The 19,198-nt window shown below is 29.4% G+C and overlaps 1 protein-coding gene across 3 annotated transcripts; it reads right to left on the bottom strand.

Annotated features, from left to right (window-relative positions):
* Positions 1–4,550: 4,550 nt before the first annotated feature.
* LOC107421831 (bifunctional purple acid phosphatase 26) lies at positions 4,551–9,274 on the bottom strand. 3 transcript variants are annotated; one of them, XR_001581807.4, is made up of 9 exons: positions 8,715–9,274; positions 8,421–8,621; positions 8,203–8,314; positions 7,731–7,957; positions 6,682–6,820; positions 6,112–6,332; positions 5,546–5,654; positions 5,205–5,366; positions 4,551–4,771 (listed from the first exon to the last, which is right to left on the bottom strand). XR_001581807.4 is itself a non-coding variant. In XM_016031163.4 (9 exons), exons 1-9 carry the CDS (start codon positions 8,892–8,894, stop codon positions 4,726–4,728), a joined length of 1,410 nt encoding a protein of 469 aa, XP_015886649.2. In that variant the 5' UTR covers positions 8,895–9,273; the 3' UTR covers positions 4,551–4,725. The 3 variants fall into 3 exon arrangements, 2 of the variants coding, with proteins under 2 accessions (XP_015886649.2, XP_015886658.2); XM_016031163.4 differs by having other exon boundaries at positions 5,533–5,654; positions 8,715–9,273; XM_016031172.4 differs by having other exon boundaries at positions 5,533–5,654; positions 8,421–8,606; positions 8,715–9,272.
* Positions 9,275–19,198: the final 9,924 nt, after the last annotated feature.

Here is a 19,198-nt window from a genome sequence, read left to right as displayed (position 1 = left end):
GTAACATTGGCATCTACTTGCTGAATTTTGCCAGACCTTTTGCTGCAGATATCTGAACAGAGATTATTGCTACTCCATAAACATATAAAAAAGGCGGCAGTGCTTCATTTTCCATTATAAGAATTTATAGGTGCATAAGATAAATCAGTATAAAAAGAAAAACAAGAAAAAAGCTAATGCACAGATCGTGTGTTTGAAAGAGTTTTAGCTGCTTCTGAAGCCTTGAAGACCCTGCATATTAGTTTCTTAAAAACCTGAATCACATGAGTCATGACTATGAGTTATGGGAATATAATATCATTTTATTTTGCTTAAATGACTGAGATGTCTCCTTGAATGAAATATCAGGAAACTTTCCTCCAAGTTCTGTGAAAACAAGATTTCAATATATTTAAACTTCATGGTTTTTCTCACTTGCCTGATTCTGTAAATTTAAGAACTAGAACGCGGTGAAAAACTATCAAGTTGAAATTTATTCTCACCTATGTTCCAGTAATTTATCATGTACCATTATTATTTTGCTTTAATTGACTGCCTTTTTTCAACTCGGGGAATGTTGTTTGAACATCCATAAGTGCAAACAATTTACCAGACAGGTAAAATTAGAGTTATAAAAATCAAACCTATAATTTTTTCTTTAGCAAATTATTCAGAAAGGAAATCCTTCTAATAAAAAGTAAATATTTGAACTTCAGAGAAAAATGAGTGATTAACTTCCAACCACTATTTTTGAAACCATCCACTTGATGCTGAAAGGAAACAGTAGCTAAATCTCGGTACCAAAATTAGAGTCCTCATCATATGGTTTGGAACTTTTTTTAGGTGTATTAATGTGCTCTTTCCCTTTTCTCTTTTCTATTTTATTTTTTGATTTTTCGATTTTTATAATTTTTTTGTCATCTTATTTGAATGAACTGCTAGATTAAAATTTGGTCGGTGTAAATAAGAGTCGGTTATAGTGTAGCTCTATGATACTAATGGCTATTTCAATTCTCCAATTTGCCGAAACCAGATAATGTTTATGAGAAGTTAGATTATTCCTACAGTGGTAACCATTCCTGTTATTTATATGTGTCATGGAGCCACGAAGGCATTTTGGCTTGTTAAATTAACGCCGAGTGCACTAATCAACAACCAGCATGTGAGTGAAATCTCTTTCTCACCCTTCATCTTGATTTTGGCATCACATCATTCCCTTGGATCAAGTCTTTAAATGCGTATATAAATGATCTATTCCTTGCCATTATGCTTTCATTAATGTCCTTCACAAAGACACTGCAAAAATGAAAATTTTTGGGCAATTTTCGACAGGGATCAGAATAGAGCTCGAAAAGGTAGATGATCGTGAGGCAAAGAGAAAGAAAAGAACTAGTAAATGCTTTTCATAAAGTTGCAAGATAGCCAAGAAATTCACAATGCTCAATTTACCCATTCCCATTATCACTTTCCAAATCAGACATTCTGTATTAAAACCATTAATCATGTTATAACAACTTAACAAACTGTGGCAACCAACTAGGAAATCAAAACCCGGGTGTGAAAGAGAGAAGGTACTATTTATGCTTTTGCAGATATAATGCTAATTAATTGTAAAATTCCAAATTATTTTTGTGACAGTAAAACACGTTGTTGCTACTTGGAACTTACAGTCAAAGGTACTTTATATTGTAAATTTACCAGAAAAATATATACATCTATATATATATATATATATATATTTTGTAGCTTCATTCTCTGTGAAATGTGGAGGCACAGAGCAGATAACCATGCATCGAAGGTAAAATACAATGCTGATTCTGAAACGCTCGGAGCTGCTTCATATTATACCAACTCTAAATATCAGTGGGCTTAAGCAAAATCGTAAATTTTCATTTTTATCCAAATGGACCTCAGTATATAGGAAGAACCGATTGTCAAATCACGGAAACACTGAACTGTGTAGAACACTAGAACAGCAAGGATTTCACCAGGCTCACTCAAGCACTTTGGCTTTGATTTGAAGAATGAATATATAAATATGTTGTGGAATTACACTTTGCAGAGATAACAATGGATGATACTCAATTTTGGAAAGGTCTTGGGAGGCGAATATTTGATGTTTACATTCATGTATATTCCAGAAAATTTAAAAAGCCGCTAGACTTTGCCACGCCTATGTACAAGGTTTGGAGAAAACATCTCGTCTTAAAGCAAGGATTAGAAAAAGTTGGGTAAAAAATCTCTTAACATCCCTTAATTTAGGCCTGTTAGATTTTGTTTTTCTTCTTGTTGCGTATTTTTGTATTGACTTATTTCTCTTAACGCCCATTTTATTTTTGGGTGGAATTCGGGAAAAAAACAATGTATTGGATTTCTACAATTTTGTTTATTATTATTATTATTATTATTTCTTTTAATTGGTGGGGACAATTGTTTCCCTCAGTACCTCCCTTGAAAGTCACGTCATCTGCACGTGCTGAAATTCTCATTTGTTATCAATCGGAAAAAAGTAGAAAAATATATAAATAAAAACAATTAAATTTAGGGTACAATGTGATAGTTTAAAAAAGTTGGGGAGTAAAGTGAGAAGCCATGCAATGCAATGGGGCTTAATATTATACTAAGGGTATATTTAATTAGAGTTAGAAGGATTTAAGGATATTCAATTTAAAGTTTTAAAAGAATTGATATAATTAAAAAAATATTTCATTCAGATTTTAATAAATTTTATAAAAATATATTAAAATTAAAAAATATTTAATTAAGATATTGTAAAAATCTTTTAAAATCTAAATATATTAAAAATTATTAATTTTAAAAGAATTTAAAAAAAAAATTGATTTCGATGTATTTGACAGAATTTTAGAAGAGAAATTGTAAATAAAAATATTTAACTAAATTTTAGACCAATTTCAAAAATTTCATTGGATTCTTACAAAATCTATATAAAATTTATAAAATTTCGTAATAATTTATGAATTCTTTTAAAATTTGTAACTTTTTTTAAATTTATTAAATTATAAATTGAATGTATTTCCCAACCTAAAATAAGTTCTTACAAGATGTGTATGGCTAATTTTGATTACATATATTATATATTAGCCAATAATAATATTTCAGCAAGATACATTAATTGATAATCTATCAAGACCTCTAACCCTTGAATCTCTTCAAGTGTTGGAATTTAAAAATACATTTGGAATTTTAAACCTCTACCCTTTAAATCTCTTCAAGTGTTAGAGATTTTATTTTAAATTACATTTCAACTTACATTTTTGAAAAATCATAAGTTACTTCTCATTTGTCAGTTTTTTACTATTTATTTTAATAGTTAAATACCAAAATTGTATTTTCACAATATTACTCAAATATCATTCAATAATATAAAATTGATTTTCAATCTCTCTTTATCCTTTATTGCTAAATTAACTGATAGAAATTGAGATATAAATCTGTTTTGATGAATTATAAAAACAAAAGGGAAGTTAGTGATGAAATTTCAATACCATGTAAAAGAATATATATAATTAGGATAAATTACATGGGATCTAAATGGAATTTACCCCTTAAAAAAGGAGGATGCAATATCTAATAAATTATCTTAAACCAACATTCTACCAAATTTTTTTTCTAAAAAAAAAAAAAAAAAAATCTTGAATGTATATTCTACTTTGAAAAACACATATCCTATACTTGCAAAAAAAAAAAAAAAATCATATGTACATAATATATACATATAAAGTAATTTTACAGTGTGTACCGTCCACATGCGAACTTTACTGTATATATATACACAGCAAAACCGATATTTTTTCATTAGCTTTTGGTGCTATCTATATACGAACAGTCTGCATTGTAAAATATCACCTATACATATAATCAAAATATATTAATAGATTTTCTATCGATACCTCTTTTATCACTTTTGAATCATTTTAGAATTTTATATAAATTTTATGAAATATTAAAATTCTAAAAAGTAAAATAAATAATACCAAAACTCATATGAAATTCAAATATATTTTAAAAAGTACAAATTAACTTTTTTTTCCTTTTCTCTAAAATATACAAATTAATATAACAGCACCGGATCGATTTGGATCCGCTATTCTAAAGAAAGCCAGTCCGAATCTGTAGAAATGTCTAGAAGGAATTTTTTTTTTTTTTTTCCCTTTTCCTTTTCGGTTAATATATGATACTAGTGAATCACGATATGTTTCATTATGTTTAGGATTTTCCAGCTTCTATGTTTTCCTTAGTTGGCCTGCCTGACTTCCGTAGAAGGGCTGTTATCGATGCCGTTAGACGTATAATTATTATTTTTTATTTTATCATTAGGGATTACTCAAACAACGACCCCAGATTTGTTTCTTCAACTTTATAAAATATTTTATTATTTAGGGCTTACTGCAATATGGAACCTCTAATTTGAGAAGTTTGCAATTTCGCCTTCCCATTTTAAAACTCGGTATATTAAGTCCTACTTTTATTGCAATTAATCAAGTTTGACTTTTGACTAATGGGCTGTTAATGACCAACCCAGGTAATAACTGCTATTAAAATGCATCAAATTCCAAACTAAAAGCAATAAAAATTTAAAATTAGAACGTACTTATATGCTTTCACTTCTGTTATAAAGGGGTTAATTTCATATATATCCCCTGAGGTTTGGCTTAGTTACAAAAATATCTGTCTACTTTTAGAAAAATCAATTACAGCCCTCACTAATTAATTACCCCTCCAGACTTAAGAGTTTCTCTTTTTGAGTCTCCTCCTCTGCAGGTTGCTTGCCCTGCAAACGAATATAAATAAATGAAAAAAAATTCCAGCCAAAGTGAAAAAAGAAGAAGAATAGGGATTGAACAATGAACAGCTATTATACAAGTAGTGGATAAACTTTGAGCCCCAGCTGCTTACAATCCGCATCTTTCCAAAGCAAACAAAATATTTTATACTTTTTTACTATCACTTTTTAAAAAAAAAAAAAAGCACCAAATTAGCCAAAGAAGGACCCTCCATTTTGAGAATAAGGCCAAATGACAAATACTGAAATTTGAGTAATTGATGTTACTGCATACTTCTAATAATTAATCATTGTAATCCAATTACGAAATATGCATCAAATAACAAGTTTTTGAATTTTGATATCAGGCATGATATGGGTTAAAACACATATTGGCATCCAAAAGTACATCATAAAATACATACATATAGATCATACATACCAGTACTGATTATGAAAAACTACAGAATCTATCGCTACTTTTTTCCCATTGTCATTCCTGTTCCAATGATAGAATGCATGGGTTCTGTTCCTTATCTCCAATGTGGAATGACCGTAACTGGCCTCACGAAATGCAGAATAGTCAGGTTGTGGATCCCAAAATCTGCAAGGAATAATGAAGAACAGGATAAATAAAATGCCTTGGCTATGTAATTATGGATTCACCAAGAAACTAGACTGGAAAATTAATATCCTTCTTCGATAGGTTTTTCCTCCTCATCAAAGAACTAAAACCAATTGAATATGATTGAAATGGTAGGATTGATTGCCGTCCTGCTAAACCTTCCTGATTTCCACCATCCCCAACAGTCATATACACTGGAGCTGAAGTGTCAGGTACAGGACAACAGTCACCACTTGATACATTGTAATAAATATTTGAAATGCGGTACTGCAAATTGACAGCATTACACTTAATTAGATATAATTATACTTGAGAGACAGAACCTTTTGAATACAAATAGAACTTAGAATGAGTCTATATCACTTAAATATACATTTAGGACATCGAACAACACCAAAAAGAATACAACACTAATCAATTGCTAATTTGTTAATCAGTGTAATAAGGGATATCTAGCATTGCATTTGTGTGAAACTGACTTCATTCTCTGCCCAAGACACTTTGGGAAGATTCTAATATCCATTTTAACTAAATTTGGGACTTGGACATAACTGACAGGACTGTATGAAATTTGTTGGGAGTATCAGCGAACTTCAAAGCACAAGGATAAGAACTAGGAAACAGTTAACCCTTGGGTGGTGATGAACATACTTATACACTTTCCATATGTTATGTTACTACTTTTACTCATGAAAAAGGAATGAGAAGAAAAGAATATCCATACTGATCTTTCATAGGCATGAACATGGCCAGCAAATATGAAATCGACTTTAGAATGGACAAACCAGTCTTCATAGACAGCCCGCATGCTTTCACCTTCCATATAATGGGCCAGGTTGCTACTGTAGAGGGGCACATGCATCAGTATGATGAGCCAAGGTGTCTTCTTTCTATTAACCCTCCTTAGTTCTTCTTGCAGCCACCTCCATTGAGGTGTGTATTTCACTGTGAAATATGTTTGCAGAAACTTAAATATAAATGTAAGAAATATAAAAGTTATCATATAAACTATAAAAAAAAAAAAAAAAAAAAAAAAAAAAAAAAAAAAAACAAATTTAAAGGTATTAACACATGCCTTCATTAATTAGGAGCAGAATTATGGAAAACAAATAATACAAAAAATTTAGATTGTTGTATGTGGTATCATCAACCTGGGAGTTTTGATCACTATTCTTGAACAACCAAATAGAGATCGAAACTGTTAACCAATAAATGCTCAAATCAAATAACCAGTAACCAAAAAAGGAATACACGTACTAAATATTTTGGTAATAAATAGGAAATGACAAATTACCGAAAGGAGAATAGCTGGACAGAACGATGATATGAGCTGATGCCCGTCGAACAGCATACCAAAGAGGACTGGTGCTATTGGAGGCCACATGAGGTGTAGCAAATCTATGGAGATAAGATTTAAATGGAGAAACTTCACCCTGGAATAGAAGAAATAGCAAGACAAAATTATAATGTTTTGAAAATTCTTAAATCAAATAGCATGGTTGTCAAAACCAGAGGAAAAATATATTATGTATTATATATATATATTCCACCGGACAATAATTTATGGATAAATATCAAGAAAGAACTGTATGAGCACAACATCTATTGGATAAAACTATATTCGGCAGAAATAGCAATATGCTTTCTAAGATAGTGAGTTTATCAAGATTTTGTGTACAAATAGTCTTCGTGATGTCACGGGGCTAAACAGCAGCAGTAAAAAATGACTAATCGTCTCAATGACCATTAAAAAAAAATAAAAGAATAATATTTCCAACCTAAAAATAAAATAAAATAAAATGAAAAATAGATTCAATATTCCAAAAGGAAATGTGTTAAAGAATGACTCCGGAGAAAGGAAATGGAAAGGGGAAAACAGCCAGAGGAAGCTAGTTGAGATACATGTCAGAAAAAAAAATAATAATTTTGGACATTTCATACAAAAATAATTTAAAAACATCGCCATACCAAAAAAAAAAAAAAAAAAAAAAATGATATACATAGTTTCTCAAGTCACATCCATCTGAAAAACAAGATAACCAAACTAAAATAATTTTCATGTAAAATCCAGGTAAAATTTTCTAGTAATAAGACCCCTAAACTTCCAAATTGGTACAACTTGAAGTTGATGATGGGTCATTCTCCCAGATGCTAAGCTAAAATACTAATAAAACAGCAAATATAGAAGCGATCTCACTAACAACAAAAATTATGGTACTTAAGAGCACTCAAGGTAAGAAAAAGATAGAACTATGAGCTCAGAATGATGGAAAATGATAAGAAAATACAAGCTACAAGCTCAGAATGATGGAAAATTATGTAAAAAGGACAAGTTATGTGTACCATGTTTGGCATATACTCTATTTCATGATTCCCAGCTGACCAGATCCATGGCTGATATGCAGCACTTCGCTCAATAAAGCGGCCCCATGAATCCCATCTAATACCAACATCATCATATTCATATCTATCAGCATATGAGAGATCACCAACAAACAAAACAGTCTGTCCCCCACTATGTATGTAATGCTCAAGTGTGGAAAGTGAATTATATGTTTGACCCAAATCACCTAAAACGCAGAACAACTGAGAATAAGATTTTTCACAATTTCCACAATTGACTTAACTTTTTGGGAAAAATTAATCGTATTTTTATATTTGATTTATGAAGAATTCATTATGAAACAGATACAAACAAAGATGTATAGATTCTCTCTTTCCAGCAAATTTTTTTATGCAAAGAAGTAGTTCACTATCCCTATAAATAATGAAAAGAAACGTACATTTCTTCTTCTTAGTAATAGAAAGATCTTACCAATAATTCCAAAGGTATAAGAAGCATCTGGATCAATCTTTGGAGGTGTATGAAACCAAAATTCACGGGCAGAGCCATCCATACCAATCTTGTAATAGTACTTGGTGTCATACTAGAAAAACAGAATCATCACATATCAAATAGACAGGACAATAAATTCCAAATATGCTAAATAAAAACAAGCCCATATACTACAGAATTCAAATTTATCAATATACCTCAAGCCCATCAACAAGACAGTGATGAATGTAGCCAGAAGTGTAGTTGTAAAAGGTGTAGGTAGTCACCACCCCCTTAGCACTGAAAGCATATTGGTTTTCCAAAGTACCATATTTTACTTCAATTTGGCCTGCTTCTTCTGTAGTGACCCATGAGATTATCACAGCCTTGCCATCATAATCTCCCTGGGTGATATGCACGTAAACCCCCCAACAAAATAAAATAAAATAAAAATTAAATAATAAAAAAATACCATTTTCCATTGAAGAGCAAGAAGCAGAAGAAGAACTTACTTGTTGAGGGGCGTTACGACCTTTTGGGATTGCAAAAGCTTGATTGTCAGGAGGGATATCTAAAGAAGGCCACTCAGAACGAACAAAGGTGCTGGTTTTCCCAGCAATCCCACTTCTTCCAAAGCTTAATACAATCATACCCATTATAGCAACAACCATTTCACACCATAATTCCGCCATTGATTTTCTTTTCCTTCTTCTTCTTCTTCTTCTCAACAACCTCTGGCCCTCTAATCCTCAAACCCTACCACCCACCTTCGTTAAATTCTCAGAGACCCTGATTCCAAAGCGGCCAAAAGTGGTTCCGAATAAGCATCATCGTCTTCGTAATCTCGGACACTGTAAGATCTTTGTCAACGAAGGCGAAGAGGCAGTTGGAAGGTATTACGTTTGTTAAGACATTTGGGGAAGCGTAGGATAGCAGACAACCCATGACTGTTAGCGTAAGATAGCGGCTGGTTTTGGTCGTTGTGCTGCCGCTATTAGTCTGTGACTGTGACCAATGGCCAATGAATATTCCGAAATCGATCCCGAATCCATACTTTTTAGATCCGATATTTTACAGTAAAATTCCATGGGGGGTTTTATGGGTTTAAATAAATAAAATAATTGACCCAAAAAATTGAAAAATGTTAAATTTAAGCCACTTGTAATTACATGATTGGTTGGACTAACCAATTAATTTCTTTTTCCTATTGGGTTTTTTTTTTTTTTTTTTTTTTTTTTTGGGAAATTTCCTATTGGGGTATTTATTGGAATTGGATTTTGCATAAAAAAGGATAACAATACAAAAGGATTTGAATTTTGAATAACTGGTGAGGTTTTTTCCCACAGCTTTTTCGACAGTGAGTCGTTATCTCTCTCAGTCGTCACTGTGTCGTTGATTCCATACTACTGTCTAAACTCATTTCTTAATTTGATGTGGAATTTGCCAAATAAATTGTATTTTGGTTTCTTTGATTTATCACTTAATTTTGAGTTGTTACTGATCGAGGTAGCACAGTACATAGAGATAGAAATCAGAGTGTAAAAAAAAAAAAAAAAAAAAAAAAAAAAAGTGAAATAATAACATTGGGAAGCATCCCATGAAAAAAAAAAAAAATTGAAATATGTTCGCCTTATATCCTAGTCTTGGGTTATTTAAGTTTAAAAAATATAATTTGTTATATAAAAATAACCTGTTTATCAGGTGTGAAGTGAGGAAGTTTAACGCGGGGCACAGTGTCGAAGAAAAACAAATTTGTAAACAAATATATTGTTTGTAACATTAGATCAAAATTAAAATTTTAAATGCAAATGAGAAAACAAATAAATAAGGGCTCTAAAAACCTACCATAATACTTATTCATCTTAATTTATAACTTCATAAGTAAAAAAGGCATAAGGAAATCACAAATTCTTAGTTGAGTATATATATATATATATATAGGAGAAGTCTACGGTGCGGAAGGTCCGCATGCGCAGTGCATCTAAATCCGATATTTTTTGGATGGAAGGTCGGCTTTTATATATACAGTGTACAGTAAAATCGACATTTTTAGCCAAAAAAGTATCGGCTTTGGGTGCATCTGCATGCGAACCGTCCGCACCGTAAAAGTTCCTATATATATATATATATAATATAAAAGTAAAAGAGTCAGTATCACATGTAGCATATTATCATTCCAAATTTTCTTCAAAATCATCAATAAAAAAAAAATTTATTATATATAATCCTATCAAAATATTAATTAGTACCAAATGGAATAATTGTTTAAAAATATGAATTTTTTTACTTTTATTGGTTGTATTCAAAAATATATATTTTTATCATTATAATATTAGATAATTGATTGAAAAAGTATAAGATTTTTTTTATCTTTTATGGTTGTATCCAAATATATATAAGATCAATTTCTGTTTTGAAATAAATTTTTAATAAATAATAAATACATATTTATAATATTATATATATATATATATATATATATAATTTTACTATGATGAATAATGCTATACACATTAAATATAGGTTATAATCAAATCATATGTAACATTGAAATAAAATATATATAACACCATAAATGATATATAATTTGTTGTTGATCTATATCATAATGTATAAGTCGACATATATGATAGTGAAACTGTATATATATGGTATGTACAAGTATATATATATATATGTATACCTTTTTTTAAATCCAAATTATTGTTAATTAGGTTATAATAATAATAATAATAAACATAATTATATTATATTATAAAGATTTAATAAGGAAAATTAATTATTTGCAAATAATCAAAAATTACATTTAAATTTGAATTTCATAGACCGAAAAAATTAAATAGATAAATATTTTTTAATTTGAATTCTATAAATAATTTATCTTATAAGCTAAATATGTGTTTATAGGATAAATAATAATAATAATAAATAATTAAATTATACATAAGTATTTAATATATAGAAATTAATTATTTGCAAGGAATCAAAAAATACATTTGAATTTGAATTTGAATTTCATAGATAGAAAATATTATTTAAATATATTTGAATTTAAATTATATTATATAAATATATTTGAATTTGAATTTAAATTCTATTGATAGAAAAAATTAGATAGGTAAGTATATTTAAATTTGAATTTCATGATTAAATAATATTATATATAGAAGTCAAACTTTTAGTTATTAACAAACTTTTATAGTATAGATTGAAAAAAATAAGATCTAAATATCCTTATGAACAATAAATTTTAAATAGCTTTTTAAATATGACCAAACATGTCGATTTTATCAATCAAATCAGTGCTAACAAAACGTAATGAACGTTCAAAATTTGAGTCAATTTAAAAACTTTAACAAAAGAAAAATGGATTAAATCATATCAATCCACAGTTCTATCTAGTCACCCTCCAGTTGAGAAAATAATCATTCCCCATTTAAATAATCAAGTCATAGCCTCACCATTTAAAACTTCCACACATGAAAACAAAGATTTAGCTAATGAAATTAGAAAAGTCATTGAACAAAATAATTACACAAATCAAAGTCTTATTACTGTAGGTAAACAATTAGATAAAATAGAAACCAAAATTGATAATTCATCTAAAGAAGAAATTAAATCTCAACCACTTATAAAATTTCCAGATATTACAAAAGTTCCAACACTTCCTAATAAAACTAATCAACTTAGTCAACTCTTAAAAGAATTACAATTAAAAACTTCCAATTCAAAAAATGAAGCCTCCTCTTCCAATCTTGCTACCATTAACAATAGGAATTCATCTGATACAGAATCAAATCAATCTTCATTAGATAATCATATTAATAGACTTAAAAATCAAAAACCACGATTTAATACCTTTAAACAATGGAATAATAAACCCTTACCTCCAGAATTTCAAGAATCAACTTCTAAAAATCAATTCTCTGTTAGTTCTGATAAATTATACGAATGGAATATAGATGGATTAAAAGAACAAGAAATATTAAACAAATTACACCACATGTCCATGGTTGCTAATAGTTATTTTACTAATCAAAACCTTCCCCAACCTGAAATTGTTGAATTATTAGTCACAGGTTTTACCGGTACTTTACACTACTGGTGGGAAAAACATTTAACAGATCAATCTAAATCAGAAATCATTCACGCAGTCAAATTAGATGAAGAAGGATTCCCCATATTTGATGAATCAATAGGTCAAGGTGTCCCAGATGGTGTCAATACCTTGTTAGCTACAATAATCAGACATTTTATATGAACCCCTATAGTTGTCACCGAAAGAATACATAGTCAATTAACCAATTTACACTGTCCAACTCTTAGTGATTTCGAATGGTATGTACAAATATTTACCACTGGAATCATGATGAGAGACGATAGTAATCAACCCTTTTGGAAAGAAAAATTTATTAATGGTTTACCCCAATTATTTGCTAGAAAAATCAGAAATGTCCTAAGTAATGATAGTGGTCAAATAGACTACGATTCATTAACCTATGAAGACATAGTTTCAATAATAAAAAAAGAAAGATTAAAAATGTGCATTGATATGAAAATAGCCAATCAACTAAATAATGATAAAAGAAAAACTAAATACGAATTAGGAAACTTTTGTCAACAATATGGTCTATCTACAATAGCACCCTCTAGGAGAACCAAAATTAAAGAAAAATCCCATAAGAAACCCTTTAGAAAACCTTACTACAAAACCAATAAGTTTACTAAACCCAATTATGATAAATTTTATAATTCAAATAAACATAAAAAAGATTTAAAAAATAAAACTAAAATCAAATGCTTTAAATGTAATAAATTTGGTCATTTTGCTAATGAATAAACTGTAATTGGTGTTTGATGATATGATTTTCTAATCTTAATTCTTTAATTTCAGACTTAATTGTTTTAATTTCTGTTTGTAGATCTTGAACAGTTATGTGTTTATTTTTTGATTTATTAAAGGTTTGTAAGGCTTCTGTTAAACAGATTTTTTGAGTACTTTTATTATGTTGATTTGTTTCTTTGTGATTATCAGTTATTATCTTTTTGTATTTTTTCATGTATTCTATTCTTTCATCAGGATTTTCTAATTTGCTAAGTAATTCTAAAATTATATCTTCATCTCCAGTGGAATTAGTTAAGACACTAAGTGATTGAGTACAGCAGGTATCTAGACAACAGGCATCTAAACATCCTAAAGTGATATTGGGGTTATCTGTGTCACTAGTGGATTCAGTGTGAATACTTAATTCGTCAAAATTTGATTCAGTATAAATATTGTTTTCACTATGTTCACTATCTGTGTTGTGAATTCCTAAGACATTGATTAAGTTTTGTTTTTGATCTTCTGGTCTCTCTAATTGTTTGATTGTTTGCTTAACTTTGCATTCATTAGCAAAATGACCAAATTTATTACATTTAAAGCGTTTGATTTTAGTTTTATTTTTTGAATCTTTTTTATGTTTATTTGATTTATAAAATTTATCAGAATTGGTCTTATTAAACTTATGGGTTTTGTAATAAGTTTTATGATTGGAATATTTATTGTTTCTAAAAGTGTTCCTATGTGATTTTTCTTTGATTTTTTTTCTCCTAGAGGGTGCTATTGTAGATAGACCATATTGTTGACAAAAGTTTCCTAATTCGTATTTAGTTTTCTTTTTATCATTATTGAGTTGATTGGCTATTTTCATATCAGTGCACATTTTTAATCCTTCTTTTTTTATTATTGAAACTATATCTCCATAAGTTAATGAATCGTAGTCTATGTGGATTGATATGATTTAGTCCATTTTTCTTTTGTTAAATTTTTTAAATTGTTTAAGGGGTAATAATATTTTTCGAGAAATCAAAAAATTGTATATCAAATTTAAGTTGTAACATTGTCTGTTTCGAACTTTGCCAAATTTCTTCTTTTTGTTCTCTAGTGTGTGATTGTCTATATTTTATTAACCTATCATGATTTTTATCGGACATCATTTCTTGATTTAATTGTTTCCAATGTGGTTTAAAGGGGGTATCTAATGTGTTTAATTGGTGATCTATGAAATCTGAGGTTGTGGGTGATTGTATTGATTGTATTTCTTCATCACTGTAACGAGGTTGACTAACTTGTCCAATGTGGTGAATTGATTTTAATTTAAGATTTTTAAGTTCATTTTCTAATCTTAATTTGTGTAATTGTTGTTCTAATTCTTGAATCTTAATTTTTTATAAATCTTTTTCAATTTCGTGATCTCTTCGAGACGTACTATCAGAAGAGATTGACTCTATGATTAGTTTATTAAGTGACCTTCTTAAGGAGGTTTCTCCTAAGGGTTGATTAGATCTAGGATTTCTATCAAAAGTGATTCTAACTGATCCATCATCAGATTGTGAGATGAACTCAGTGTTGGTTAAAACATTTTGAATAGGGGTTGGACTGCGGACATCAGTTAATATCCAATCAGTGGGTAAATTAACATCTGACCATTTGATTAATTTAGGGATTTTAATATTTAAATCTTGGTATTGACTCTGGATTAACATGGTATGACCTTTAGCATTATGTTTTTTAGCTTTAAAGTTCATATTGGTTCCTGAGACTTTATAATGGATTCTGTAAATTAACGCTAAGGGTTGATGACCTTCGTCGAAGTTATAACCCGATGCTTTTAGATTAAGAGTTAAGACCTTTAATATGCATGGATCTGTTAAACTGACTGGAAAATTTGGATAACAGTCAAAATGAACAGGACCATTACATAAACTGGTTTCTACGACTCCAAAGACACTTTCATTAAAGTTTTTAAAACTGGCATCTCTAAGACATAGTAGTATAGATGAATTGGTTCCTAATTTTGTAAGGGGTTTAATTCCGATTTGAATTAATCCTATGTGTAAGAAACGGTGACCATCTCTTAGATGTTGTTTAATGTTATCTTGGTTGATTAGTTGGCAGGTTTCATGATCTTTGTTGATTGTATAAACTTGTTTAATAATTTTAATATGTGATTCACTTTTAAATGAGGCTAAAGACCAAGTTTTATGATGGTAAATTTCAATAGGTGAAACAGGAGGAATATTCCAGTCGGGGTTGATTGATTCATTAGAAGGAAAACTATAATGTTCTTCATTGATTATGTCTAGTATTTGGTTTCCATTAAGTGATGATCTAGAACTAGTACTTAATCTAGAACTAGTAGAAGAATTAGATCTAAATAATCTATCCATTTTCTTAATTTAATTTCTAAAGCTTTAAACACTTAAATTTACTTTTATTGATATTTTATCGATTATAGTTATACATGCAGTGCATTGTATAGGGATTGATGCTAGTATGTATATATATTTAAAATATAACTTTAATTCATTCTATTTTTAATAAAAACAATTGATAATTTGAATTAGAAGCTTTGTGGTAACAATTTTATATTTATATTTTTACATATAGCAACTATTGATTACATGAGAGAACAAATACTTAATTTTCCATTAATTTTAAATTTGATAGAAGCAACTTTAAAAGGCTAAGATATTAATTTAGGAGGGGGTAGGGGGGACCATGGCCTCAGCCGGCTTGTATTTGGATTCCCCCTGCTATTTATGTAATTAGAGTTCTGAGTTACATTTTAGTATTTTTTTTTTTTTTTAGCAATTTATCCTTTAAGTTCGAATATTTGCATTTAAATTTGAGATTTTAATTGTAATATTTTAAATTTGAGAACTTAAATTGCAACTTTTTCAAATTAAAAAGTATAAAAATGTTTTTAACCATAGAATTTTTTGAAGATAAAACATCATATATAATAAACTGAATGTCTATGGATGAAGCACATTTCCATTAAGCTTACCATTAATTTTAAAATTCCATTGTGAGAACCATTATAACGTCAAAAAGATATTCTCAATATATCATACTAAATTGTTATTTGATAACATGTTATACTGTTAACAGATCATGCATTAGTGTAGAACGGCCATATTTGAGGTTTATATTAATATGAGGTTGATATTTAAAATGAATCCAAACATTATATAATATATTTAGATCTAATTAGGTCATATGATGAACTTTTTGAAAGTTCTATTAGTAATTTTCATCATCATATATGTGCACACACACACACACACACACACACACATATATATATATATATATATATCTTTCTCATATGCAAGAATTCTAAATGAATTTTTATCGCAGATGACATATATTTTATATTGTTTTAAGATGAATTTTTTGAGGATTCGTGAATTAGGTAATTATACACACACACACACACACACACACACACATATATATATATATATATATATATATGTGTGTGTGTGTGTGTGTGTGTGTGTGTGTGTGTGTGTGTGCATGTAACTTGAAGCGCCAAAGTGAATTAGATTGTATAACTGCAAAGGCTTGATGAAAATTATATATTTTATAGAGAATAACAAAAAAACTAAAAATAATACTAAAAAAGAAACAATTTTATTTACATGTAATTTACCCTCCAAAGTTTGTGAATGAGTTTGTGAATTATTGTTTAAATGTCATAGAGATCTAGATGGGTATAAATATCTTTTCAATAGATAGTCAAGATAAAAATTACTCTTCAATTATTCTGTTTAATTATTTTTTCAAAAAATAGATTTTTTTTAAATTTTTTTTTATAAAAATTGCTTTGTAGTAGATTTTTTTTTTCTTGATAAAATGTTATTAAACATTTGCTCTATATAACCTATTCTCCATAAATAAACACTTACTTTAATAATGTCTTTTTTTTTTCTTTTTTTTTTTGGGGCCAAGTTCTTGCACAAATCCTGTATAGTGTTTTTTAATGATTATCTTTATGTATATATATATAATATATATATATATATATGCATATGTATGTGACCCAAATTTTTCAGCAATGGAGACCATCATTGAAAATGCTTTTATATTCACAACAGCATGCATGTGTCATGCTTTTGCATTCAGAATAACATGCATGTGTGTTGAACAATATCACAAAAATATTAAGGATGTCCACTAAAAACAGTTTAGCTTCTATGGGTAGCCCGTGGCCCAGTGGTCAGTTGGCATAAAGTAAATACCCTTAGTAAAAAGATACTTTATTTATCACCATTGTAATGGAGTATTAGTGGGTTCTAGGAGTGTCAGTGGGTTTATATACTATAACAATTTAATTGGTTATTTTAGAAAATTTCACTTTATCATATTAAGTTTGGATCCCAATAATGCTCATAATTAGTGGTGATAAATAAAAAATTTTATTAAAAGTGCACGTATTACTCGCATCGTGCCCCCAGCAGATATTGATCAATTAAGGTTGGATTACATGTAATTTCGTACTATAATCCAAAAATTACAACCCAATATAGCATGCCCATGTATATTATATCACTTTAAATTCGTAAAGATATTACTTATAGAGTTATCTTTTTGATAAGATAAATAGAGTTATATGTTTAAATATCTTTAATTTTTGTAGGATAATTTAAAATTTTGAAACCACATAATCTCCCTATAAAATTCAATTAACTAGTACCAAATTCTTCATTTCATATATGATATGAAATTAAATAAAAAACAAAAATCCTAATTTATAATCTTAAATCTTTATTATAGATATCATGGACATACTTAGTTTAATAAAACTTTAATTTAAAATGATAAGTACATAATTTATATCAAATGCAATATGTATTAATCGTTATGGTATTTATTAATCTTTCTCATGCATTGTATAGCTATATAGAATGTATAATGGCTATTTCTCTTGAACTACATGAGACTTATACATACATGCCATCATTTCCACAGAACTCTGCAACTTCACAACAACGACAACCACATACGTACAGACGCCAAGCCCTATCAACCATACAGGCCCTAAACAAAGCTTCTAAAGATCTTCTCCAACCAAACAGCAAAAACCCAGAAACTGCCATTTTAGCTCCTCTCGAGGCTCATGCTCGCCACCAACGCACACTCTACCAATTCGGCAACATCAAGTCCCTTTTGAATCTCTTCCTCTCTCAAAAGCCTTTGGAAGTTACTCGACGACGACCTCCGAAAACAACACCATGTCAGTGGAATTTGCTCCTTCCTCTTCAACCAAATAACCAAATACAAAATTTCCGAACTTGAGTACGAAATCCAAACCCAGATCCAGGCCTATATAGATCGTGTAAGCATCATTGATCTTGTCGGAAATTTGCAAGAAGAAGAAGAATCATCAGACGATTATGATGATAAGGTCGAGGTCTGATCAAGTTTGATCGACTGTTGGGACAAGGTTTCAGTGAGGATTTCCAAGAACTTGTTCTTAGAGGAAAGGTTTTCACCATTCTTGAATCTTTACTCTGCAATAAGAGTTGTTTGGATTTTAAGGTTAAAGACCAAGCGGCTCTTGCTGTTCTTTCATTGGTTAAATTCAATAGGGATATGCTTTCATGGAAATGGTGCTCAAGGGTAGGATTATTCATGCATTTGTTGAAACAACGTCGTTTCATTCGGTCCGAGTTCTGTCTTCGTTAATAAGACGTTTCAAAGCTCCTGTATTTGATGAACTACAAAGTAACAAAGAACTATTGCCAAGAATTATCAACCTCTTGATGATCTCCTTCGAAGATTTTTCGATTTCAGAGGCGGCGATGCACTGCTTGTATCAGATTGAATTCTACGGGAAAAGAGAAGTAATTCAAGAAATGCTCGAAGGATAATCATGAAGGAGTTTCCATTTGAGGAGTGTGTAGCGAGGTTCGCTTTGCAAATAGAAGTGGGAAAAGGAGTTTAAAAAAATAAATAAATAAATAAAAAGAGGCATTGAAATTGGAAATAATGAGGGTAGTTAGAGAAGCCTATGTCTCTGCTGAAGAAGAAGCTACTATTGTTTTGGGGATTCTTTTTTTTACTCTCAGACATTTTTTTGGAAGAAATATACAAATCCATTTAAATCAATTAGGCTTTAGATAAATCATTAAAGTAAAACAGTGTACAGATAGGCAAGAAAAATCA

Source organism: Ziziphus jujuba, chromosome 5 (assembly GCF_031755915.1).
Source record: "Ziziphus jujuba cultivar Dongzao chromosome 5, ASM3175591v1".
NCBI classification, from domain to species: domain Eukaryota; kingdom Viridiplantae; phylum Streptophyta; class Magnoliopsida; order Rosales; family Rhamnaceae; genus Ziziphus; species Ziziphus jujuba.
The sequence above is the reverse complement of the archived record's forward strand: the minus strand, read 5'-3'. Positions and strand labels throughout refer to the sequence as shown.

Excerpts from the sequence above, each read along its gene's own strand:
- LOC107421831 (XM_016031163.4), bottom strand. The coding sequence starts at position 8,894 with ATGGCGGAATTATGGTGTGAAATGGTTGTTGCTATAATGGGTATGATT. Across the intron at positions 5,655-6,111 it reads TTCATGCCTATGAAAGATCA|TACCGCATTTCAAATATTTA; the intron begins GTATGGATATTC and ends GTCAATTTGCAG. Across the intron at positions 4,772-5,204 it reads GTTTTTCATAATCAGTACTG|GGCAAGCAACCTGCAGAGGA; the intron begins GTATGTATGATC and ends ATTCGTTTGCAG.